This window comes from Nerophis lumbriciformis, linkage group LG01 (genome assembly GCF_033978685.3).
Source record: "Nerophis lumbriciformis linkage group LG01, RoL_Nlum_v2.1, whole genome shotgun sequence".
In the NCBI taxonomy this organism is placed as follows: Eukaryota; Metazoa; Chordata; class Actinopteri; order Syngnathiformes; family Syngnathidae; genus Nerophis; species Nerophis lumbriciformis.
In genome coordinates this window covers 30,474,989-30,501,157 of record NC_084548.2, presented here as the reverse complement: position 1 = coordinate 30,501,157, position 26,169 = coordinate 30,474,989, and the positions used below count along the sequence as shown (strand labels likewise).

Sequence of the window (26,169 nt, the reverse complement as noted above, 5' to 3'; positions counted from 1 at the left end):
GCTTTTTTATCAGCAACCAAAAGTTGCGAACTTTATCGTCGATGTTCTCTACTAAATCCTTTCAGCAAAAATATGGCAATATCGTGAAATGATCAAGTATGACACATAGAATGGACCTGCTATCCCCGTTTAAATAAGAAAATCACATTTCAGTAGGCCTTTAAACTGTTGTTCAGTTTAATGCTTATTCCTTACAAACTTTATTTCAATAAAAGAAGTGGACCAAGTTTTTTAAACATATTTACAGAGGATAATAAAGTATTCAGCTAGACTTCGAAGCGGCAAGACTAACTGACCACGCACCGGGACTCTGACCTCAAAGCTTGAAGAGAAATGTGAGATACAGGACGACTGGAACAAAAGTAAATCACATCCAATTTTTCAAGTGTCCAAGCAAACGCAAAAATTCCTGAAGCATTCAATGGAGCACATGTAAGACGTGCACACTGTGGCCATACCAGCATCACACCTGTCCCAAACCTGACTTAATAACAAGTGAAATGTTGTTATAATAATCAAATGCCAGCAGTTATTGTCATGAAATTATTTTCTAAAATAAGTGATTTGGCCCACTTACAATAAAAATACTCTTGTTTTTCATGAGGTATATACTAGAATTGCAGTGGTGTGCCGTCTGGGCCAGCAAGGCCTTCTCTGCCGGCCTAACATAACCAGAAATCATGATCATAATTAAAGATAAAATTATTTTTTAATTTACTTTCCCTAAATATCTAAAAGTATTCATATTGTCTTCATGTCATATTATGCTCCTTCCAGTGCTGTTGTTTTTAGTTTTAGTTTGTATCCAATCAGAACTCAGCTAGCGTATGTTGCCATGCTGTACCAAATCTGCCATAGGCCTTCAGAATCAACAATGCGGGCATCCGTGCACTGTCACTGAACGGGGACATACAGGTGATAGACAGCTGCGATAGCCAATCGGATCACGAGTTGTTGTCAGTAAGGCCTTCTAGATGGCCTCACGTTAAACGTGACGTTTACGCGTCCTGTGATTGGATACTCACCGGGACCGTTAGCGGATGAATTTGAGAACACATAGAGTTGAGAGACAATTGCGATAGCCAATCAGATCACAAGTTGTTGACAGTAGCTGTTCTGTTACAACTGAAAGTTGTAAACTCTTGTTGTTAAAGTGTGTCATGCTTGTCATTTAATTAACATTGTTACATGTGTATTTGTCGCCATCGTGTGGTCAGGGCAGTTGATATATCTTTGAGAAGTGTGTAGTTTGAATCAAACTTTATTGATCAGAAGTTCCATAAGCCAAGCAGATACATTTATGGTATATGTTTTAATTGCTGATGTGTTCTAATTTATTTTCAAATGCGCCAGAAAATAACCCGTTTTGTATACTGTTGATGTGATTCAATGGCCAGTAGGGCGTAAATGTGTTCCTGTATAGTATTTCTCCAGCAATGATCATGTGGTGACATCAATTATAGTATTTTGAGAGGTAATCATTGAAGTCAAAGTTCACTGAACATATACATTCACTGTACAAACATACATATACACATACTGTACATATACATTCACTGTACAAACATACATATACACATACTGTACATATACACATACTGTACATATACATTCACTATACAAACACACATACTGCACATATACATTCACTGTACAAACATACATATACACATACTGTACATATATATTCACTGTACAAACATACATATACACATACTGTACATATACATTCACTGTACAAACATACACATACTGTACATATACATTCACTGTACAAACACATACACATTCTGTACATATACATTCACTGTACAAACATACATATACGCATACTGTACATATACAAGTACATATACATACATACACTCATGCATATAATCACGCTTCGTCAAACATATGTTAACGTTTTTACCCTAGGGGAAACTGGGTAACATGGCACACTGACAAAGTTTAACCTATTGTTACTATAACAATCTACAAGGTTAATACAGTTCACTTATCTTTCTTCCCCTCCTATTATCTGCTTTCTTTTGTATTTCAAGTTATCATTACATATATGTATTGTTGCATTTGAACAACTGTATTGTTGATGATAGAGATCATTATTGTTATTATTCATTATCAATAGTGCTATTTGTATTGGTATTTGTATTGCTCCATTTGTAGTGTAATAATGCTCATTATTATCCGAACCCTTTCACCGTATTTCTTTTGCACTATCTTGTTTAGCTTATGCATTATTTATGTTCTTAGTTTTTTTTTGCTTTATGCTTTTTAACCTGTAAAGTACTTTGGTCCAATTTTAAAATTGTTGTAAACGTGCTAAATAAATAAAGTTGCTTTCCCTTGCCATTGTCATTTCTGTATTATTATTTACTTCACTAACTGCTTCTTTCCTATCACTTTTCGTATCATATTTGTGCATATTGTGTTTGCTGATGCTGTTCTGTTGTTGTTGTAGTCTCTTTGTCTTATCCCCCTCTTGTCCACGCAATTCCCCCCTCTGTCTTCCTTTTTTCCCTCTTTCTACCCCCTCCTGCACCAAATAATAATATAAATCCATTTAATAAAGTCAAATACCAATAAGGCAATAAGAGAAGTATCCCACACTTCTCTTTTGTAAAGTAAATCTGAACAGCCGATATGGGTATCTACATCAACTATATGATTTGCCTGAGAAGCTGGACAGGACAAAAAATAAAAAATAAATAAATAAAATAACTTAAAAATATAACTACGACCACTTTGGTTGTTTTCTTTGCTCTACTTTGGCCAAAAATAGAAAGAGCACGTTCTGAAAATGTACATATCACAAATAACCCTCTTGACAAAACACTTGAAGTTCGTTGAAAATTCTGAGGAAAAATTGGTGCAGTTTCAAAAACACCATGAAGAACACGTTAGAATTAATCTCAGTGCATCTACAAAGCAATTAAACTTTAAGTCACAGCCCAGCTAGAATGGAACAAAACACAAAATAAAGCAGAAATAAAAACGTATATGTATCAACTAACACATTGGTCATTTCCACATATTAATCCTCTGCTAACTCAACAAAGCATAACAACTAAAGTAGAAACTATTCAAGATGGCTGAGTTACTCCCTGCCTTTGAGGCATCACTGTGTATTGATAGAAAAATAAAAGCTGTGCAATGTGTGAATAATTTCAACAAACCAAAAATAAAAATTTAAAAGACCTACTCTTTTGCAGTAAATCAGTGTTCACTTTCTTTAAATTTGCACAGAAGACAATTTTCACAGAACTATATCAATGTGCAGGTCTCTCATGCAGCATTTTAAGTGGAGTTACCAATTGTTTGCTTTACGTTGGGTCAAGGGGGAGGAGTGTACCTCTTGCTTAGTATACATACCAAAGACTATAACAATGGGACCCATTACCTCCCTGCTTGGTTAGAATTGAGGGTTAAATCACCAAAAATTAATTACCGGGCACGGCCACCGCTACTGCTCACTGCTCCCCTCACCTCCCAGGGGGTGGGTCAAATGCAGAGGTTAATTTCACCACACCTAGTGTGTGTGTGTGACTGTCAGTGGTACTACTACTCGTCCCTGTATAAACAATTTGCTTGCTTAAAAGAATTGCTCTTGCGACATCCAGTGGACACATGTAGAACTGCAGTTTCTTAATGTAAAAATGCAGCTACATTTTTTAACACTCAGCAAACTCAGCTCGCGGGCCGGATAGAACCTGTTCGCAGGTCTAATCCGGCGCATATTTCTTATCCCTAATACACACACAAATATATTTTACATACCCTGGGAGAATTTATGATTTCTTGGCCATTCTTCAGAGAATATGAATGATAACACAACAACCTTTCTTCCACTCATGCTTAATGGTTGTGTGAAGCTATTTATTGGCAAACTGTGTTTACTCTTTTTAAAACAAAATGACAAAAGAAAGTACCCAAATGATCCTGATCAAAGGTTTACATACCCCAGTGATTTTGATCTGATAACATGCACAAAAGTTGACTCAAACCGGTTTGAATGGCTAATCAAGGTTCCAATCCTCACCTGTGACCTGTTTGTTTGTAATTAGTATGTGTGTATAAAAGGTCAGTGAGTTTCTGGGCTTCTGACAGACCATTGCATCTTTCATCCAGTGCTGCACAGATGTTTCTGGATTCTGAGTCATGGGGAAGGCAAAATAATTGTCAAAGGATCTGCATAAAACAGGAAAGGGGTATAAAAAGATATCCAAGGAATTGAGAATGCCAATCAGTGTTCAAACGCTAATTAAGAAGTGGAAAATGAGGGATTCTGTTGAAACCAAACCACGGTCAGGTAGACCAGCAAAGAGTTTAGCCACAACTGCCAGGAAAATTGTTCGAGATGCAAAGAAAAATCCACAAATAACTTCAGCTGAAATACAGGACTCTCTGAAAAATGGTGTTGTGGCTGTTTCAAGATGCACAATAAGGAGGCACTTGAAGAAAAATGGGCTGCATGGTCGAGTCGCCAGAAGAAAGCCATTTCTGCGCAAATGTGACACAGTATCCCGCTTACATTACGCCAAACAGCACAGAGAAAAACCTAAAAACTTCTGGAACAAAGTAATTTGGAGTGATGAGACCAAAATTTAAATTTGTGGCCACAACCATAAACGTTACATTTGGAGAGGTGTCAACAAGGCCTTTAATGAAAGGAATACCATTCCTCCTATGAAACACAAAGGTGGATCACTGATGTTTTGGGGATGTGTGAGCTACAAAGGCACAGGAAAGTTGGCCAAAATTGATGGCAAGATAAATGCAGCATGTTATCAGAAAATAATAGAGGAAAATTTGCACTCATCAGCCTGGAAGCTGCGCATGGGACGTTTTTGGACATTCCAACATGACAATGATCCAAAACACAAGGCCAAGTTGACCTGTCATTGGCTATAGCAGAACAAAGTGAAGGTTCTGGAGTGGCCATCTCAATCTCCTGACCTCAATATCATTGAGCCACTCTGGGGAGATCTCAAACATGCAGTTCATGCAAGACAGCCCAAGAACTTACAGGAACTGGAGACTTTTTGCCAAGAAGAATGGGCAACTTTGCCATCTGAGAAAATAAAGAACCTTATCCACAACTACCACAAAAGACTTCAAGATGTCTTTGATGTTAAAGGGGACAATACACGATATTAACAACTGGGGTATGTAAACTTTTGATCAGTGTCATTTGGGTACTTTTTGTCATTTTGATTTGAAAAGAGTAAACACAGTTGTTAGCCAATAAATAGCTTCACACAACCATTAAGCATGAGTGGAAGAAAGGTTTTTGTGTTATCATTCATATTCTCTAAAGAATGGCCAAGAAATCCTAAATTCTCCCAGGGTATGTAAACTTATGAGCACAAATTTTACATGGTATCAATGTACAAATATACGTCATCAGCTTGATTTGTATAAACTACCCTGAACTGTGAAATGCGGTATTGTAAACCACACAGGTCTACAGGAACATGTAATTTGAGGAACTAAAGGTTCAGGAACTAAAGCTCCTGAACTTCTGTTGGAAAAAAGGCCCGGTATCCATTTCAGGAAAATACACACAGAAAGCATACATTTCTCGAATGCAGCCTGTTTAATTTTACACATGCCAAAAAAGAAATTTCAACACATTTGTCTTTAATACAAGTATCAGTTATGTCTTTGTTTGTGGAGCTTTTCTGGATGTTCTCGTTAGCCAGGTATACACTAAAAACTTCAAGCGGGTATTAGTAGTTTTAAACTGTGCTCTACGACATGCCTCCAACCACTATTCTATTCAAATATAATCGCGCAGATCTTTTCTTCACTCTTCTATCCACCAGAACTGTATTTTAGAACAGTGATTCTTCGTGGTACACGGGTTCCATCTAGTGGCAAGTCAAAGAATCACTTAAAGTACAGTGTTTTATTTTTACTTTAAAAAAAAAACAGGGTTACTGTTCAAACTGTAATGTTACAGTGATCAACAATTCAAAATATACTTGCTGAATAAAACATTGTCACTTCTTTTTATTGAATACTTAGGCCTACTACACTACTGTGTTTTAATGTTGGTCATAATGGGAGTACTTGGAGAGCCAAGTGTTTTGAGGTGGTACTTGGTGGAAAAAGTTTGAGAACCACTGATTGAGAAATGAAGCCCTTCTCTATAAACAGTTTTTAGTCATCAAATGTTCCATGGTAGATGTAGAGGGGGTGCATAATGTTTTGGTTTTGTTGTATTCCAATGAACTGGGGAATTTTTGAGAAACATATCTCATAATACATTATAGTTATTTCTTCAAATTATATTTATTCCTTTTTTATGTGTTATAAAGATCTTACATTTTTGACAGACCTTTTATTGCCCAAGATTTGAACCCCACAATCTTCTCTTCTTGGGGTAATGGAGTCATTTCTCCATATTGAAAATAGAAAGGGAGGTTTTTTTTTTAAAGATACTTCTTTACCTGGTACCACACTACAATTATATTATCGGATTTTTTTTTTCTTTTTAAATTCTTTGGTGTTTGCAGAGTACAAAAAACAGGAAGAGTAGATCAAGCTGGAGTTCCTCCATCTGTGAAAAAATATTGCAATGTTCTCAGCTGTGATGGGACATTTAAGCCTCCCCTGCCAGTTTTGGCATTATATTCCTCTTAAGAATGTTTATTTTCCTAGTAGTGACATTGGTACCGTATGGAAGTCCAAAAGTATTTTTTGACATTTCTTGCATTATTGGTTCATAAGAGGGACAGGCGGTAGAAAATGGATGGATTGAAATATTACTAACATTAGATTAAAGTTGTGGAACAATTAGAATCCCCAAGTATGTGAACCAAAATGGATGGATTGAAATATTACTAACATTAGATTAAAGTTGTGGAACAATTAGAATCCCCAAGTATGTGAACCAATCTAAAATGTTGAATAGGATGGCACACTCGGGAGTTCTTTTACGCTCTGATTTAAGAACATTGATGATTTTGGTTTGTTCAACTTATAGCCTCAGATGTTTTCAAATGTAAGCAATCAAGAGTTGTAACTATTCAGAGAAATGTTTTTTATTTTATTTATTTAGCAATATTACATCAACTGCAAAAACAGCAAGTTGATCCTTGTCAATTTTGGACAAACCCGTTTTGATCTTTATCAACAGTGTTTGGAATTATTTTCTCCAGCTTCCTGAGTGGTATAGTCAACATTTTAAGTCTACATCTAAAAGACTAATTTGCCGAAGCTTTGTTTTCACATTTGTTTACTTTTCCCAGTTTTGATAGCAAAAGTTATTAATGTTCCTCTTAAGGACGCTGGAAGGATTCCATTATGCAATCTCCAACATTTGTAACAAGGCTATTATCAACTGATGTTTACATGTTTGATAAACCTCAATGAAAAACCCTCCCTTCAGACTCAGGATGTGTTCCTCATTTAACCCTCAGAGTAGATTTGGGACTCTTTTGACCTCTGAGGTCATTTTTTGCTTTAATTTTGGCCATAACTTTGGTTTTGTTGCTCAGAATGGAATCTTTCTAAGAGGGTTTTTTCATGTTCAAATATATTTTAATTTAAAATACTTTTACATACAAACCATACACACATGTTATAGCCATAGAGTAGCTAAAGGACAAAAAAGGCATCATGAAGTTTAGTCTACAGACCATGTTTGGATTCAAATGTATTTCTACTTTTTCTGCTCAAATCTGTCACTTAACTACAGTCCTAAATACAACTGGCAAACATGTCTTGTTTTTATTGTTTTGAGTTGATCCGATCATGTAATATTTTTTATTTTGAAACATTTCCGTGACATGTACTTATCTATAACGTAAATGTTAAAAGGCTGAGCAAATTAGTAATAAAATAAATTTGGATCAACTATTTTTTTGCTGTGTCCAATTACAAACTCAGTATAAAGGGGACAAAAAGGTCCCCTTTGACTACTTCCATCCACCAATTTTCTACCGCTTGTCCCTTCTGGGGTCACAGAGTGTGCTGGTGCCTATCTCAGCTGCATTCGGGCAGTAGGCGGGGTTCTTTATAACTATAATTTGTAACAGTCACAACACAATATACTTCAAACAGGTTTTTCACCTATATCTTTAAGTCTTTATAGGATTGACACTGGTTTTGCTACACACATTTCAATACATCAAGATTTTGGCAAGTATCCTGAGTGTTAGTATTTTGTCATCTACTTTTTCCTGTTTTAACACTTTTGCTTGCTTTTAGGTTTCTCTGGATTTAGAGCTGGTTTATCATCTGTTCACTAATAAAGGCTTACAATGCCCCCCACCTGGAACTTCTTGAAGTTTCTATTGTGTTAATTTGAAAGTAGTTTTATTTGTTCATCCAGAAAAGTAAGAAAGACAAAATCAGTCATCCATTTTATTTTGAGCCTCCATTTTGGATTACCACTCACTAGTTTGGAATCATGGTAGCTCAAAGAGTTATGAGGATGACCTGACAGCAGTGTTAAGGTTGTATGAAACGTTTGACATTTTATTATTGCTGAAACCAGGACGTAATCAATGCGAGAATATAATTGGGCGAGTGCTGAGATAGTAGGTTTTTTTTTCCAATCAATCGGGTTGTTTTCTCTTTAAACATGGATTAAATTATTTCATAAATTGTCGATTTGTGCATATCACTTTTCCCATAACATTTTAAGAGATTAATTCTGACTTTACAGTTGAATAACTCCTCTCCATGTTGCATATTTCAAGTTTGTTTGATGTAGATAATCGTTGCTGCAGTCAAATGGGGTAGGTCTCCAAGCTCGGCATCACCAACAGCTAAAAATCTTCCCACAACTTATTCTGGAAGTTGGGTAAAAAGTATGAATGCAGCTTTGTAATTGAGTGGAAAATTTAAATCATCTTAAATGTATGTGATGCGGTTTAATAACATAGGGAAAAAATACTGCTTTATAACTTACCTTTAGCTCTTAAAACAAGTCATTTTCCCCCCAAAGAAGGACAAATATTGTCAAGCCACAATTTTATTTCCATAGTCGGTATAAATTCTATAAATGAGCCAATATTGAATCAGCAACCACACAAACACTCCTTTTTGCCAGGGTCCCCTTTACATTGTCAACTCCTGCAATGAAAACAAAATTGATCAGCAAGTGTTACGACTTCTTTCCTCCCTAAAAGCTCAAGAGCCTCTTCTCAGGCACAGAATTGGCTTCACTTGACTCAGAAGAACGAAAGTCACTGTATTAAATCATCACTGAAGAGTTCTTGGTTTGAGCAAACCACTTAAATGGCCTACTCAAGTTATTATCTAGGAGAATGTCTGGAGAACTTACCATAATTGCATTGACAATGTCATTGTTGTTGTTTTTCAGGGCACGAACAGCCTTTGCCCGCGATACGTTAGCTTGCGACATAACCAGTTCAATGTCTTTGACCTCAACTCCAGTCTCGTCAACCTAAAAAAAGGGCAGGGTTGTAAATGCATTGTATTTACAAACAATAAAAGTGTAAGCTTTTGATCATTTGTCCAAAGAAAATCTAATAACCTCTTCTTCTTCGCTCTCCTCCTGTACTGTTGGCGTCTGTGTATTTTCCTGGATATTTGACACAGCTTCTCCTTGCACTTTGAATTTTTCTGCAGCAGCCAGCTGTGCTTGTTGGGAGAGATCTTCGATCTAGGTTACAAAACGGGGGGAGATCAACACAAGAACACTAACACAAAAACACTAACGCATGATTGCAGTAAAAGGAGCCATAACTTGATTACTCCATACCTTAGCTTCACCGAATACAATATATGTGTCTGATGCAGGGCTCTTGTACACATCTGGTTTGGTAATAACGAACAAGATGTTCTTGGACTTGCGAATGGTTACTCTGGTGACACCTGTTACCTGTCTGAGACCAAGCTTTGACATTGCCTGTTTAAAAATATAAAGAAAATAAATATAACATGTTGCACGGTTGTAGCAAAGTTTGATTTCACGACAGGAATTTGGGATTACCTTTCGTGCTTTCTTTTCACTGCGGCTCTGTTTGGCTTTACTGACGGGTTCCTCATCTAATTCAGCAGCAGCTGCAACCTGTTTCAAGCAAAATTCATCCTTAAATGTGCAACCAGAAAAGTTAGCATTTTTATCCAAAAAGATTTTCTTCGTCTCAGTACAGAAAGGATGGCTTCAGTATGCTCAGAAGAACGAAAGTCACTGTAAATCATCATTGAAGAGTAGGAGTGTAACGGTACATGTATCTATATTTGTTTGAGTACGGTACAGAAGCTTTGGTTAGGGTCAATTTTCCACACAGGATTAATTTCAAGTGAGGCACAGGATGGGTACATTCGTCATTGTTATGCACCTCTCACAAGCCCAGGTATTGTGCCAAAAAGCGGATTCAAATTTAGTAACCAGATATTATATATTGCACAAATTTACTTTGTCAACAATAAAGCTCATATTAAAGCTGTCAAATTATTGCATTAATGGCGATTATTTAATGAAATAATTTAATATTTGGCACATTATGTTATTCAATAGAACATTTATGGAGGAAGTTGAACGTCTGTTGCCGAGCACCAAAAGCTAAGGGATATGGAGAAGAGTGTATGGAGAAGTGGGCTAATATCTCCACAGCTTTGTGTGCAAACCTGGTCAATACTACAGAAAACATTGGCTCGCTGTAACTGCAAACAAAAGTTTCTTTACCAAATGTGTTTTTCTGATGCATCAAAAACGTATTTAATGCAATGAAATGCCAATTACCTAAATATCATACAATGATTTTCTTTTTTAATATAAGATTTATTTAACATTTAACATTTTTACAAGACATATACAGCAGTATACATTGAAATGTTGGCTGCAGTTCACTTGCTACTGATGAGCCACAAGTGAGCAGAAATGGATAAAGAAAAGGGAACATTATGGAAATACCAGGTTCAAAACCATAGCAAGTTGTTCGCCCGACAAGGACTATTTTTCACTGTGAGAAGAAGTAAAATCCCTGCAGCAAACGCCTGCTGCGAGCGTCATTTTAGGTGGGTGGTGCTTCACTTCTTTGTTCAGATTACGGTTAAGGTGCAGAGATAACATAACATTTAGATTGTTACTGTGACTGCTTTAGTAAGTCGACATAAAAACTCAACAGAAATGAAAGTCGTCAGGATCAGGATGTCGAAAGGAGACTTTTTTATTGCAAACAGTCGATCCGACATCAAAACATGTCAAGACACTTTCTCAAACCAATCACACACTTTTCCGGCTTCAAAATAAAAGTGCTACGCTTTACATTCGGTTTAATTATGTTTAAGGTTTCTCCTTAATGTAGGGTCTTCATATTAGCCGCCACACTTAACAAAATAAATATAATGTATTGTAGCGTCCTGCTAACATCGTGCCCAATTACGAAACGGTGTGTTCAAAGACCATGGGAAAATGACCACCATAACACACTAACATACACATTAACACCAGCCATACGCACAGGGTTGTCTGGAGCAGAGGCAGCGTGTCCGCGCTTTAATATATTGGAGATATAACCGCAAACAGCTATCTTCACAATTTAAGATGACATTGCCGGTTTTTAATGAGAGAAATGCTGCCAGCAACGCGAAGCAAGTGTGCTTTTCACCTTGAACATGGCGCGACAGAATCAAAACAGAGTCTCTAAACACAAGTACAGTCACCAGTAACACCATAAATAGATGCTAGATTTGTTGCCAGTTGTTTTTATTGCAGAAAAGGTGACTAAAAGGGATTTGAGAAATCTCCCCCTCCAAAAAAAATTCTTAAGTACATTGTCCAAAAGCAGCAACAATTTAAAAATGGAACAAAATATTATGTAAGAAAATATATACCGTATTTTCCGCACTATAAGGCGCACCTAAAAACCTCCAATTTTGTCAAAAGCTGACAGTGCGCCTTATACATGGACAAATATTGAGCCACAACAAACTTAATTTTCATAAAGTTTAGGTCTCGCAACTACGATAAACAGCCGCCATCTTTTTTCCAGTAAGCAGCTGCCCCGTAGAAAAAGAAGAAGCGCGCGTTGCATGCTGAGATATATGAAGTTTAATTTCCTTTTGTGTGTTTATGTAATGACCCCAAAATGGCTCCTCTTAAGTGTGTTGTCTGTCTAATTATAAATAATGCAGACGAGGCGTGTTGGCTGAGTTCTTAACGTTTACTCACAGCGTGCTCATAACCACATTCTAACTGCCGGCATGGCGACACACAACGCTTCTCAGAGCTACCGCGAATGCTTGTCACTCCCGTTGCATGCTGGGTAGTGTAGTTGTTATTTTCCCTAGCTCATAACATCACATTAAGAGACACGCTTACACGCTTAATTCAATACTCGCCGTCATTCCGGGTGGATTGACAAAAGAACTCCAGCCGCTAGATATTGGTGTCAACAGGGCATTCGAAGCTCGACTGCTAACTGCGTGGGAACAGTGGATGACAGAAGGCGAACACACGTTCACCAAGACGGAGACAGCGCCAGACGACATACGCCAACATCTACCAGTGGATCGTAAATGCCTGGGCTGATTCAGTCTCAACTGTAGTCCGAGCTTTCAGGAAGGCAGGAATTGTCACTGAACTGCTGGACAACAGCAGCGACACTGACTCGATTAATGACGAGACGCTCAACTGTTTAATTCGGACACTGAAGAAGAATTCGAGGGATTCGTGGATGAGGAATAACTTCATAAAGTGAGCTTTACATGTTTATTTTGTGTGTTGTGTTGTGTGACTAACGTTTAAGCAGCGTTGAGTTATTGATATATTGTTATTGCTCTGCACTATTTCGAGTGTTACTATATTGTGATAGCACTAACGTTTGATTTACCGTAACAGGAGTAAATCACTGTTTATTAATTTTGGGAGTGAACAGAGTTGTCAGAATGCTGGTTTGTAATCTATTAATAAAGTTTGGCTGACCTGACTGTTTTGTTGATATTCCCTTTAGCGCAGCTCCATCTAATGGGTGCATAGGTGCGCCATAAAATCCGGTGCGCCTTATATATGAACAAAGTTTTGAAATATGCCATTCATTGAAGGTGCGCCTTATAATCTGGTGCGCCTTATAGTGCGGAAAATACGGTATGTTAATACTAAACTTAATAGATTAGTTTTAAATGTATATTCACATTCCTTTTTAAAGAATATATGCATCACAGCAAATCATGCAATGACGTCATATCAGCCACGCCCCCACAACCACAGGTATTTTGGCAATTTAGGGGAAACCCTGACATTGAAAAATTAAAAATGTCTTACATTACCATCATGCTTTGTCAGAGATGTTTTGTAATGTTATTCTGTGATATTTGCACCTAAAGGAATGCCCCAAAACATGCACCTGGGGATAGGTTGATTGGTAACACTAAATTGGCCCTAGTGTGTGAATGTTGTCTGTCTATCTGTATTGGCCCTGTGATGAGGTGGCGACTTGTCCAAGGTGTACCCCGCCAACCGAATGCAGCTGAGATAGCACCCCCGTGACCCCAAAAGGGACAAGTAGGGCTGCAACAACTAATCGATTAAAATCGATTATAAAAATAGTTGGCAATTAATTTAGTCATCGCTTCGTTGGATCTATGCTATGCGCGCATGCCCAGAGGCTACTATTTTCTTCTTTTTACATTTTTTTTAATAAACCTTTATTTATAAACTGCAACATTTACAAACAGCTGAGAAACAATAATCAAAATAAGTATGGTGCCAGTATGCTGTTTTTAAAATAAAATAAAATACTGAAAAGGATAGGAATGTAGTTTGTCTCTTTTATCCGATTATTATTTGAAGTAATAATCGACAGATTAATCGATTATCAAATTAGTTTCAGCCCTAGGGACAAGCGGTAGAAAATGGATGGATAGAATGCTAGTATATCACTTAAGGAATATGGGGGTGTATTTTTCTGGCTGGCTGAAACATTGTGTAAAGTCTGTTATAGCATGTTCTCGTCGAGTCCTCAAATGTGATTTTCTACATTTTTATTTTAGATTTCATGTCTCACTGTTTAAGTGTACTTACAATAAAATATTGGCCCTTAACATGCTTTATAAGCAGGAAAACCTGCAAAATGGTCAGTGTATCTAATACTTGTTCGCCCTACTGTATAGCAAAGTACAACCCCACAATTTAACATTTTCTATATGAAACATCTATATTTTTTTGAGAATTTTATCAGAAAATGACCTTATGTTCTAATGTTTAATTTAAGGCGTACCGTTACACCCCCATTAAAAATTCACACCAAAACATAGGGCAAACATAACACACCTGGGCTTGCTGTGTCTGTGTTTGTGCTGAATCCTGTTCCTCTAGCTCCGGGACTGAGTCGTCACTCTCGGACTCTGTGCCAGACCCTATGTGCATGAACCAAAACAAAGTTGTAACGCAAAGACCCTTAACTTACCGTATGTAGAAAATGCTATTATTCTGGGCAATGACAATTAATGAAAATAGTCAAAGATAAAATTGTATTTTGCTCTTTCAACCACATTTATTTTAAAAAGTGTGTAGTTTGTGTATAGCGTCCTAAAGACATTAAAAACCAACGTAGATTAGACCTAATAGAACAAAAAAATTATTTTCATCGTTATTTGATAAATATACCGAACTAAGCACATAGGAAAAAATATCCCTGTCACAACAGGGGGACAGATTAGTAACAAGGAAGAAAGAAGGAAATACCCTTATCGTTCTTGACCACAGGCTGCACCACTGCTGGGATTCGATCAACTGTAGGGGCCGTTTTGAGTGATGGGACAGGATCTGTACTTATCTCAACATCAGATTTGACAGGGGCAGGCTTTGTAAGGGCTTCAGCAAATGTAAGTTTCTTTTCAGAGGCACAAGAATCCGCAGTAAGTGTGGAAACCAATTTGGTGTCCACAACTGGTTTGATACTCTGCACAGGAACTGGTTTAGTTTCTATATCAGGCTTGAGCTCAGCTTTCTGCACAAGTTTCTCTGACTTCGCAGCCTCCGCTACAACATGCTTGTCCTGTGGGGTTGGCTTGGGAGCCCCCACGGGAGCGGGTTTGTCTTTAGCGTCTGGCTTTGCAGCGTCCAGGGGAACAGGTTTGGCAGTCTTGTCTTCTTGAGCTGGCTTAGTGGCCTTTACAGGAGCAGCCCTGCCCTGTGAGGTTGGTTTGGCTGCTCCCACAGCAGGTTTGTCCTGTGGGGCTGGCTTTGTAGCCACCACGGGAGCAGGTTTGTCCTGTGGGGCTGGCTTGGTAGCACCCACGGGAGCGGGTTTGTCCTGTGGGGCTGGCTTTGTAGCCACCACGGGAGCAGGTTTGTCCTGTGGGGCTGGCTTTGTAGCCACCACGGGAGCAGGTTTGTCCTGTGGGGCTGGCTTTGTAGCCACCACGGGAGCAGGTTTGTCCTGTGGGGCTGGCTTTGTAGCCACCACGGGAGCAGGTTTGTCCTGTGGGGCTGGCTTGGTAGAACCCACGGGAGCAGGTTTGTCCTGTGGGGCTGGCTTGGTAGCCACCACGGGAGCGGGTTTGTCCTGTGGGGCTGGCTTGGTAGCCACCACGGGAGCGGGTTTGTCCTGTGGGGCTGGCTTGGTAGCCACCACGGGAGCGGGTTTGTCCTGTGGGACTGGCTTGGTAGCCATCACGGGAGAGGGTTTGTCATGTGGGACTGGCTTAGTAGCACCCACGGGATCAGGTTTGTCCTGTGGGGCTGGCTTGGTAGCCACCACGGGAGCGGGTTTGTCCTGTGGGACTGGCTTGGTAGCCTCCACGGGAGCGGGTTTATCCTGTGGGGCTGCCTTGGTATCCACCACAGGAACAGGTTTGGCAGCCTTGTCTTCTTGAGCTGTCTTAGTGGCCTTTACAGGAGCAGCCCTGCCCTGTGAGGTTGGTTTGGCTGCTACCACGACAGCAGGTTTATCCTGTGGGACTGGCTTGGTAGCCACCACGGGAGCGGGTTTGTCCTGTGGGACTGGCTTGGTAGCCTCCACGGGAGCGGGTTTATCCTGTGGGGCTGCCTTGGTATCCACCACAGGAACAGGTTTGGCAGCCTTGTCTTCTTGAGCTGGCTTAGTGGCCTTTACAGGAGCAGCCCTGCCCTGTGAGGTTGGTTTGGCTGCTACCACGACAGCAGGTTTATCCTGTGGGACTGGCTTGGTAGTCACCACAGGAGCGGGTTTGTCCTGTGGGACTGGCTTGGTAGCCTCCACGGGAGCGGGTTTATCCTGTGGGGCTGCCTTGGTAACCACCACAGGAACAGGTTTAGCAGCCTTGTCTTCTTGAGCTGGCTTAGTGGCCTTTACAGGAGCAGCCCTGCCCTGTGAGGTTGGTTTGGCTGCTACCACGACAGCAGGTTTATCCTGTGGCACTGGCTTGGTAGCCTCCACGGCAGCGGGTTTGTCCTGTGGGACTGGCTTGGTAGCCACCACGGGAGCGGATTTGTCCTGTGGGACTGGCTTGATAGCCACCACAGGAGCGGGTTTGTCCTGTGGGGCTGGCTTGGTAGAAGCCACGGGAGCAGGTTTGTCCTGTAAGACTGGCTTAGCAGTCTCCACAGGAGCGGGTTTGTCCTGAGATACTGGCTCGGCAGCCACCACGAGACTGGGTTTGTGCTGTGGGGCTGGCTTGGTAGCCACCACGGGAGCGGGTTTGTCCTGTAAGACTGGCTTAGCAGTCTCCACGGGAACGGGTTTGTGCTGTGAGGCTGGCTTGGCAATCTCCACGGGAGCAGGTTTGTCCTGTAAGACTGGCTTGGTAGCAATCATGGGAGCGGGTTTGTCTTGTGGGGCTGGCTTGGCAGTCTCCACGGGAGCAGGTTTGTCCTGTAAGACTGGCTTGGCAGCCTCCACGGGAGCATGTTTGTCCTGTGAAACTGGCTTGGCAGCCTCCACGGGAGCATGTTTGTCCTGTGAAACTGGCTTGGCAGCCTCCACAAAAGTGGGTTTGTTGTGTGAAACTGGTTTGGCAGCCTCCACAAAAGTGGGTTTTCCGTGTGAAACTGGTTTGGCAGCCTCCACTAAAGTGGGTTTGTCGTGTGAAACTGGTTTGGCAGCTTCCACGGGAGCGGGTTTGGCTGATGAGTCTTGCTTAGCAGCCTGAACAGGAGCGGGTTTTGCATGTGAGACTGGATTGGTAATCGCAACAAAAGTGGGCTTGTCCTGTGAGACTAGTTTGGTAATCTCCACAGGAGCAAGTTTGTCAGCAATTTTGTCCTGTGGGGCTGCCTTGGCAACCTTTACTAGAGCAGGTTTATCCCAAGGAGTTGGGTTACCAGCGTTGTCTTGTATAGCTGTTTTGGCAGTCTCCACCGGAGATGCCTTCACGGGAGCAGAACTGTCCTTAGGGGCTGGCTTGACAGCTTCAGGAGAGGTGTTTGCTGTTGCCTTAACACTCTCAATTTCCCCCAGGGATTCAGCTTTAACCGAGGCCAAGCTGACATTTGATACATTTACAGGAGATTTAGTTTGCAATGCAATTATGGTATCTGAAGTAACAGTTGGGACTTGTTTTTCTTCAGTTAGATTTTTTTCCTTAAGAATCTCAGCAGGCATGTTCTTTTTCTGTTTTTCCTCTAGAGGCACGTTCTTAGATTTGGATTCTTTTTTAGATACCCCTACAGGTGTAATGGTATTACACTGATTTGGAATTTGCGTTTGCCTTTCAGGTGGGATAAGTGGTGGGAGATCATCAGCAGCAGGAACAGTAGCATGTGTCAGCAAAGCTACTTCAGCAAATTGGGAAGTTGCTGGGTCTGCAGTAGCTTTTGCAACAACTGGTGATCTTTTTGGCTCAACTTGGGCAGGTTTATCACCAACAAATGGCTTGCTCCCCATTGATTTTTTACTTGTTTCATTGACTTTGACATTCTGTGGAATAAAGGACTCTTCATTCTTGGCCTTTTCTTGTTTGCCAGCCTTTACAATCTTTGGGGCAGAACGAGTAACCTGAATAGACGAAGGGGAAGAAGCTAAAGGAGATGGAACTGGTGACAAGGGAGTTGAGGAAAGAGTAGATTTGGGTGAGGTAGGAGAAGAGGAAGACGCAGACATAGAAGAGCGTTTTCTTCTGCCAGGGACAGCCTTTGGGGCAGAAGAACCCTGAGCACTTTTAGCATCTTTGCCTTTGGACTTAGTGGGGGCAGCTGTCCGAGGTTGCTGGGAGGAAATCGGGACAGATGGTGTAGCTGAACAAGAACAGATTCTTTTACTTTCTTTTGAACCAATAAGTGTTGCACATGCTGGTTAAATTAACAAACCAAAACACAAATATTCAAGGGGTAAAAACACAAACTTGTTTAACACTGGAGTTTGGTTCAAAATGCTTATTTAAATGCCACACAGAAAACCTATAGGGAGGTGCTTAAGTCTGTACTCAAAATGTTTTAATGCATTCTGCACACGTCACACCATGCACACCATCTGCATTGAAACTTAACTAACTATTGAATTATTCTCTGTAAGACTCTTATAGGCCTGCTAATTTCCTGTTAACCGTTTAGTCTCTGCTATAACGCGGTTCCAAATAGAGTTCTTTTTAACTATATTCTACTTATTTTGTTATCTCACTGCTTTACATTTGACTTAGCTTAGCAGTTACCATAGCTCCAGCTTTTTCTTGCACATTGTGAACTAAACAGAACACATTTATGGCAAAAGCAGGATGGGAAATAATAACAAACCTCACAGGTTGTGGCCAAAAGGTGTTTTGAGAAGTGTGACATTGGTCTGTTCTCATTTTGCGCTAGCTCGGCTACATTCATTTACAACTCTCCGTCCAGGATAAGACTAACCTGGGATTTCGTCTTGAATGGATTAAATTGATTTATCTCTTTATTACTTGTAAATACATCTTTATAATTAAATTAGAGAAAACTGCTGACTGTTTGCTACTTTTCTAGGCTCTTTGTAATGTACATCTTTATTTGAAGATTACTCATGCAAATGCTGTGCTGAGGAAGAAATGGTAGCCTCTCAAGGAACCAACAGCTTAACTTGAAAATTGGCTGAAGCCCCTGCTGGATCAGTCAGACCTTTTTTAGAGATGGCACTGGTGCCAACTTGGACTTTTCACCTTGCTAGGTCATGTCCTGACATATGGGTTTACCATTTGGTTGATCATCGGTGACCTGAATAGAAGTTGCTCGGGCAGGGCTAGAGAGTTCTGGGGAGTTCTCTGGTGGGTTGGCCTTATTTAAAGTATGGACAAGCATCTCAGAAGAATCAGAGGAATGTATTACTCCTGCAGCTGAAAGCAAACGGGTAACAGGGCAAGGAGCACATCAGGTATTCTCGGGTGACAAACTGGGTAGTTTGTACTCAAAACATGAAATGAGAAAATTACTTGCCCGTGGTTCGTGGGCAGATGTTGGGAAGGAGTGTTAAACACTGAATCCATGCAGTGTCCAATTTTTTTTTTTTACACAAAATGTAACCATATCACTGAAGTAGGGGGGTGCACAGAAAATATTTGATATGAGAAAGTATGTCAATGAATAAATTAGATAACAAAAAAAGTCATGTGCTATAGATGTGTTAGGGTGAGCAAATAAAGTGCTCCTTTTCCGACGTGCCGTGCTGTTAACGGCTTGTCGCAAACTTCCCGAGCTTACTGTAAACAACCATGACGCAGATCCTGTGGGACTTCTTCACGGCTTTAGAAGACATTACGCGCTATATGTTCTAAAAGCCGCGAGGAAGAAGAAAAAAGTGCTTCAAAATATTGAAAAAAAACTTATCAGCCACTTTAAATGCCGGTGTTATGAAATTTGACAAAAGAATCCTCCAAAACGGCTTAAAGCCATGTGCAAAAAAGATGTGTTTAGACAATAGGTAAATGTAAATTTAAAGAATAGGATAATTATGTCGACTATCATTGCGAGGCTTAAACCACTTTGCAAAGGTCATGCCATTGATTATTTCTTGAATGCAATTATTTTTTTTTTCTCAGCACTCTTACACTAATTTTCTCCGTTCTCATGGTTGGAAAACAAAGATATGTCAAGATGTAGCTGTAAAGGTCAGTGTTTTTTTTGGTCATTGTACTTACAATTGAATAATGAGAATTAAAAAACAACAGTAGTTTTTTCTGGATTTCATTGGTAAATACAAAACATTTGGTAAAAAAGCAGTCTTTTTTGTGTCGAAAATCATTAAATAGATCTATTGGTATATAAAATACATTGTTTTTTTAGATTTTGTTGTTGCTTTTCTAGACTGAAAAAAAAAACTTTCAAATTCTTATTCGCGATAAGAAAATTTTATGAACACAACATACACTGACCTATAATCTTGTAGTAGCAAAGAAGACCAGATGTTTTGAGGCAGCTCTTACGGCATTTGTCATTTAAGAGGCCCAATAACAGTGGGGAGCATAGAAAAAAATAAGGAACGAAGTGACTACAACTTTATACTAGGGTTGTATGTTATACGGGTACTAGTATAGTATCGCGGTACTAATGAATCACTATACTCTAAAAAATACAGGTTCCAAATTTTTGTTTTACGGGCATAATGGTGCGCCGTCACATCATGACATTGCTGGGTTTACGAGCAGAGGAGCATGTTTGGCAGCGCACAATCATGGAGTACTTCCAAGCCGACACGGTGCATAGACAGAAAAGGGAGAATGAACCCATTTTGGTCTAAAAACTGACGATAAAGCTATAACACGGAAACACCCTCAGGTGGTGCTTTAAGACATGGCTAGCAGCTAACATCCGTCAGTGTTTTAGCTACTTCTAAATCACTAATCCTCGCCTCCATGGCGACGAATAAAGTATGCTTATTACAAGTATCATCTCTGCAGGACGAGGAATAGCTAAACATGCTTCACTACACACCGTAGGAGGTTATAACAGCTCACTGCCGTAACCGCTAACAAAAGCTAGCGCGCCTGAATGCCATGGGTGCATCTACACCTGACATCCACTGTAATGATACCAAGTACAATAGCGTATCTAGTCGATACTATTATTACATCTATGTTTTTATAGGCAAAAAAATCTTCTTTCCTTTTTTAAAATTCATATTATGTTTATAAACTCAGGAAATATGTCCCTGGACACACAAGGACTTTGAATATGACCAATGTATGATACTGTAAATATTTGGTATCAGATCGATAACTAAATTTGTGGTATCATCCAAAACGAATGTAAAGTATTCAAACAGAAGAATAAGTGATTACCGTATTTTCCGCACCATTAGCCGCACCTAAAAACCACAAATTTACTCAAAAGCTGACAGTGCGGCTTTTAACCCGGTGCGCTTTATATATGGATAAATATTAAGATTCATTTTCATAAAGTTTCGTTCTCGCAACTTCGGTAAACAGCCACCATCTTTTTTCCCGGTAGAGCAGGAAGCGCTTCTTCTTCTACGCAAGCAACCGCCAAGGTAAGCACCCGCCCCCATAGAACAGGAAGCGCTTCTTCTTGTACTGTAAGCAACCACCCGCCCCCGGAAGAAGAAGAAGCGCGCGGTGCATGCTGGGATATGTGACGTTTCATTTCCATTTGTGTGTTTATGTAAAGACCCCAAAATGGCTCCTATTAAGTGTGTTGTCTGTCTAATTATAAATAATGCAGACGAGGCGTGTTAACTGAGTTCTCAACGTTTACTCACAGCGTGCTCATAACCACATTCGAACTCCCAGCATACAACAACGCTTCTCAGGGCTACCGCGCATGCTCGTAACTATCGTTGCATGCTGGGTAGTGTAGTTGTTATATTTGCTAGCTCATAACATCACATTAAGAGACACGCTTACGCGCTTAATTCAATACTCGCCGTCATTCCGGGTGGATTGACAAAAGACCTCCAGCCGCTAGATATTGGTGTCAACAGGGCATTCGAAGCTAGACTGCTAACTGCGTGGGAACAGTGGATGACGAAGAAGCGCGCGGTGCATGCTGGGATATGTGACGTTTCATTTCCATTTGTGTGTTTATGTAAAGACCCCAAAATGGCTCCTATTAAGTGTGTTGTCTGTCTAATTATAAATAATGCAGACGAGGCGTGTTAACTGAGTTCTCAACGTTTACTCACAGCGTGCTCATAACCACATTCTAACTGCCAGCATACAACGCTTCTCAGGGCTACCGCGCATGCTCGTAACTATCGTTGCATGCTGGGTAGTGTAGTTGTTATATTTGCTAGCTCATAACATCACATTAAGAGACACGCTTACGCGCTTAATTCAATACTCGCCGTCATTCCGGGTGGATTGACAAAAGACCTCCAGCCGCTAGATATTGGTGTCAACAGGGCATTCGAAGCTAGACTGCTAACTGCGTGGGAACAGTGGATGACGAAGAAGCGCGCGGTGCATGCTGGGATATGTGACGTTTCATTTCCATTTGTGTGTTTATGTAAAGACCCCAAAATGGCTCCTATTAAGTGTGTTGTCTGTCTAATTATAAATAATGCAGACGAGGCGTGTTAACTGAGTTCTCAACGTTTACTCACAGCGTGCTCATAACCACATTCTAACTGCCAGCATACAACGCTTCTCAGGGCTACCGCGCATGCTCGTAACTATCGTTGCATGCTGGGTAGTGTAGTTGTTATATTTGCTAGCTCATAACATCACATTAAGAGACACGCTTACGCGCTTAATTCAATACTCGCCGTCATTCCGGGTGGATTGACAAAAGACCTCCAGCCGCTAGATATTGGTGTCAACAGGGCATTCGAAGCTAGACTGCTAACTGCGTGGGAACAATGGATGACAGAAGGCGAACACACATTCACTAAGACAGGGAGGCAGCGCCAGACGACGCAAACATCTGCCAGTGGATCGTAAATGCCTGGGCAGATATTTCGGTCACAACTGTGGTCCGAGCTTTCCGGAAGGCAGGATTCACAGAACTGCTGGTTAACAGTGACACTGACTCCGATGACTTCGACGAGACGGAACCGGCCATTTTGGATCTCACATTTGCCCAACTTTTCACTTCGGACACCGAAGACGAAGGATTTACGAACGAAGAATAACTTCAGAAAGTGAGCGCTATGTTTATTTTGTGTGTTGTGACATTAACGTTCGAGCAACATTATGTTGCTATTGCTCTGCACTATTTTGAATTTTACTATGTTTGTGATTGCACATTTGCGTACATTTTGGGACAGAGTTGTTAGAACGCTGGTTTTCAATGTATTATTAAAGTTTGACTGACCTATCTGACTGTTTTTTTGACATTCCCTTTAGCGCAACGTAGGCGCGGCTTATAGTCCGGGGCGGCTTATTGGTGGACAAAGTTATGAAATATGCCATTCATTGAAGGTGCGGCTAATAATCCGGTGCGCCTTATAGTGCGGAAAATACGGTATTACATTTCAACAGAAGTGTGGATAGAACATGTTAAAACGGAAAATAATCATATATTAACAGTAAATGAACAAGTGAATTAATAATAAATTTTTACAGCTTGTCCTTTATAATTTTGACAAAATAATACAATGAGAAATTACAATATATTATTGCATATGTCAGCAGACAAATAAGGAGCCTTTGTTTGCTTACTTACTACTAAAAAAATGTGCCTAGTATGTTCACTATTTAATTTAAGGCCAAAATTGTTCTTCGATTGCAATAACAAACACATGTTTAATGTATCGTAAGATTTTTTGTTCAAATAAAGCCAATAATGCCATTTTTTGTGGTCCCCTTTATTTAGAAAAGTATCGAAATACATTTTGGTACCAGTACCAAAATATTGGTATCGGGACAACCCTACTTTATATATACAATGGCGGACTCGCGCAAACCTTTTTGGGTAACACCTAACCATATATGGAGATATCCGCTGATGTTACTAGCAACAAATACATCACTAGCTACTCAAATTCCAAATGTCTCGTTTGGAGCAAGTACCAAAGAATGCAAGATTGTTTACTAAATATCTCAGTCATGCTGCCTTGGTTTGCGTTCAAATTTGTAAGACTTACGGGGACGCAAATACACAAAACAGGTACTGACAGGTAAGAAAATTTGGTTTTGCATGATGGGACCCCTTTAATGCATAACAAAAAGCTGAGAGACTGCTTCTATTCCAAAATACTCATGGATTGGGTTATTGTCCCGATATCAAAATTTTGCTGCCGGGACCAAAATCTATATTGATTTGTTTCAAAATAAAAGGGAAACATGTTTAGCTTGTCTCGTTCTGCACGGGTGATACTTGTCGCCATGGAGGTGAGGATTAGTGATTCAGAAATAGCTGAAAACACTGTGTGGACAAGCATTAGCTCACTATGTTTTAAAGCACCGCTTGCAGAATAGTGCTTCAGTCTTTATCAGTTGTTTTAAGCCAAAATACATCCGTTCTCCCTGTAACATCTCCACTTGTCAATGCTGTGTGCGTGTGTTGACTTGTGACCTGCGCCTCAGCTTATATTACCAGCAATGCAATCAAAAGCATGAAAGAAAAAGTCTGCTACTTTTTAAAGGCAGTATAGTACCCTTTTCAATTCATTAATACTGGTATACCATACAACCCTAATCCTAAATTAAGGTATCACTGTATTTATTGGTGTTCACAATGTGCTTCTCCTTGCAAAAACAATAGATTTGAGTGCAAGCTTACACAGGTTTTACTATTTTTTTTCTCAGGCAGCACAATTACAACACTTAGTTACACCCTCTGATTCACAATTATAAAGTGGGTGACAGAATGAATGCCACATTTGCTTATAAACCTAACTTTAGGTACAAGTTAATGTCTTGATGTTACTTCTTGTTAAGCAAAAGTATAACACTTAGTTAAACCCTCTGATTCACAATTATAAAGAGAATGACAGAATGAATGCCACACTTGCTTATAAACCTAACTTTAGGTACAAGTTAATGTCTTGATTTTACTCCTTGTTAAGCAGTCCACAGCTTATTAATGTCAGAGACCAACAATTTTGAAGCCTTTCAGATCAAAGCTGCATGGTCTTTAATTTTGTCTCAAAGTATATAAACCATTGTACCTATAAAATTATTTAAATTTACAATCTGCAACAGAGGCAATAACTACCACAAATGCATTGGTACAAGTTGATTTGCAGCATCAGTAAATATTTGTGAACTGAGATTTCAAGACCATTAATGTGCACACAAAACATGCTTTTTAAAACAAATGCAGTTGTCAGAGCAAAACACACTCTGGTGTATTAATACACAGGGATCCTGGATTTCTCTGAAAGCAAAGCCATGACAGTAAGCGACACATGTGCAACACATGGCTGCTGGAGGTCAGTTATGTTGCATGCACCCGATATCAGCAATTCAACCACCCCATTTAAATCAAGTGTGCACGTTGTGACCGTCATCAGCATTATTGCGTAGCAGTGTCCCACAAGTGTCGCTGTTATGATTTAGCACAGCATGCAGATGAGATAGAATATACGAACCAGTTTCCACTTGTGGTTGCTGCATCTCTTGCTCCGTGACAGGGACCGTTTCTGTTGCTTCGCCAGGCATGGTTGCTGACAAAAGACGTTAACATTACGTCATAGCAAAACAAGCAGTAATGTGAACTAAGTACGGTAGATGAGCTTTGTCGACATAAGCACAACCGTTAAGACTTCCTAAATGTAATACACTGTCTACTCGTAATTCACTGGTGTCAATACTTGTCGAGCTAGAAAGGCAACCCGTGCTTTAGCTACTAAGCTACACAACAGTTTTACTTCAGCTAGGTTGCTTTTTTTTAATAACGTTGAACATTAACGACTACGCTCATCTTCGGCCTGTACACAAATACCACTGTTTAAGACAGTAGTTGTCAACAAAAAAAACTCCTTCACTGATTACTGAAAAAGCGGCCCTGAAAACCTGCATGTAAACTACAGAGCCATCAAAACTCCCCCATTTTGAACTGGCTATCGGAAGCACAAACTCGCATATAATGTTGACAAAATGGACTACATATGTGAAATAATCTTACCGAATGATGTACACTACTTTGATTAAACTTATAATAATGTAACTATGAACTATAATGTCTCAAAACCAGTTGGATGATATTAGATTTACAGCGAGACACTCACCAGCTCAGGATGCTATTTCCAAGATGGCTGTGAGAAAGAACTTGTGACCTCCTTGAAACCGGATATCCCGTTTCAGATATTACTTTCCGCTTCCGGGTTAAATTAAAACCCGAATTGAAACGCTCAATATTGTCCTTGTCTTCACATGTATATTGCGCTTGTTTTTACAAACTCCAAA

General features: G+C 39.9%; 2 protein-coding genes and 2 non-coding genes across 5 annotated transcripts; all 4 read right to left on the bottom strand.

Moving 5' to 3' along the window:
• Positions 1-8,967: 8,967 nt before the first annotated feature.
• On the bottom strand, positions 8,968-26,079 carry LOC133618648 (nascent polypeptide-associated complex subunit alpha). Of its 2 annotated transcripts, none has more exons than XM_061979208.1 (8): positions 25,992-26,079; positions 25,353-25,427; positions 14,255-14,340; positions 9,968-10,045; positions 9,737-9,883; positions 9,509-9,637; positions 9,296-9,418; positions 8,968-9,084 (listed from the first exon to the last, which is right to left on the bottom strand). In XM_061979208.1, the coding sequence occupies exons 2-8, from the start codon at positions 25,420-25,422 to the stop codon at positions 9,070-9,072; spliced, it is 648 nt and encodes a 215-aa protein (XP_061835192.1). In that variant the 5' UTR covers positions 25,423-25,427; positions 25,992-26,079; the 3' UTR covers positions 8,968-9,069. The 2 variants fall into 2 exon arrangements, with proteins under 2 accessions (XP_061835192.1, XP_061835201.1); XM_061979217.1 differs by lacking the exon at positions 25,992-26,079 and adding an exon at positions 25,889-25,957.
• LOC133573413 (small nucleolar RNA SNORD59) lies at positions 9,151-9,223 on the bottom strand. Its single transcript, XR_009810907.1, has one exon. It is a non-coding gene; the product is annotated as a small nucleolar RNA SNORD59 (small nucleolar RNA).
• LOC133573424 (small nucleolar RNA SNORD59) lies at positions 10,117-10,188 on the bottom strand. The gene has a single exon (XR_009810909.1). It is a non-coding gene; the product is annotated as a small nucleolar RNA SNORD59 (small nucleolar RNA).
• Positions 14,366-18,987, bottom strand: LOC140678820 (uncharacterized). The gene has a single exon (XM_072913209.1). It carries the CDS (start codon positions 18,003-18,005, stop codon positions 14,640-14,642), a length of 3,366 nt encoding a protein of 1,121 aa, XP_072769310.1. The 5' UTR covers positions 18,006-18,987; the 3' UTR covers positions 14,366-14,639.
• Positions 26,080-26,169: the final 90 nt, after the last annotated feature.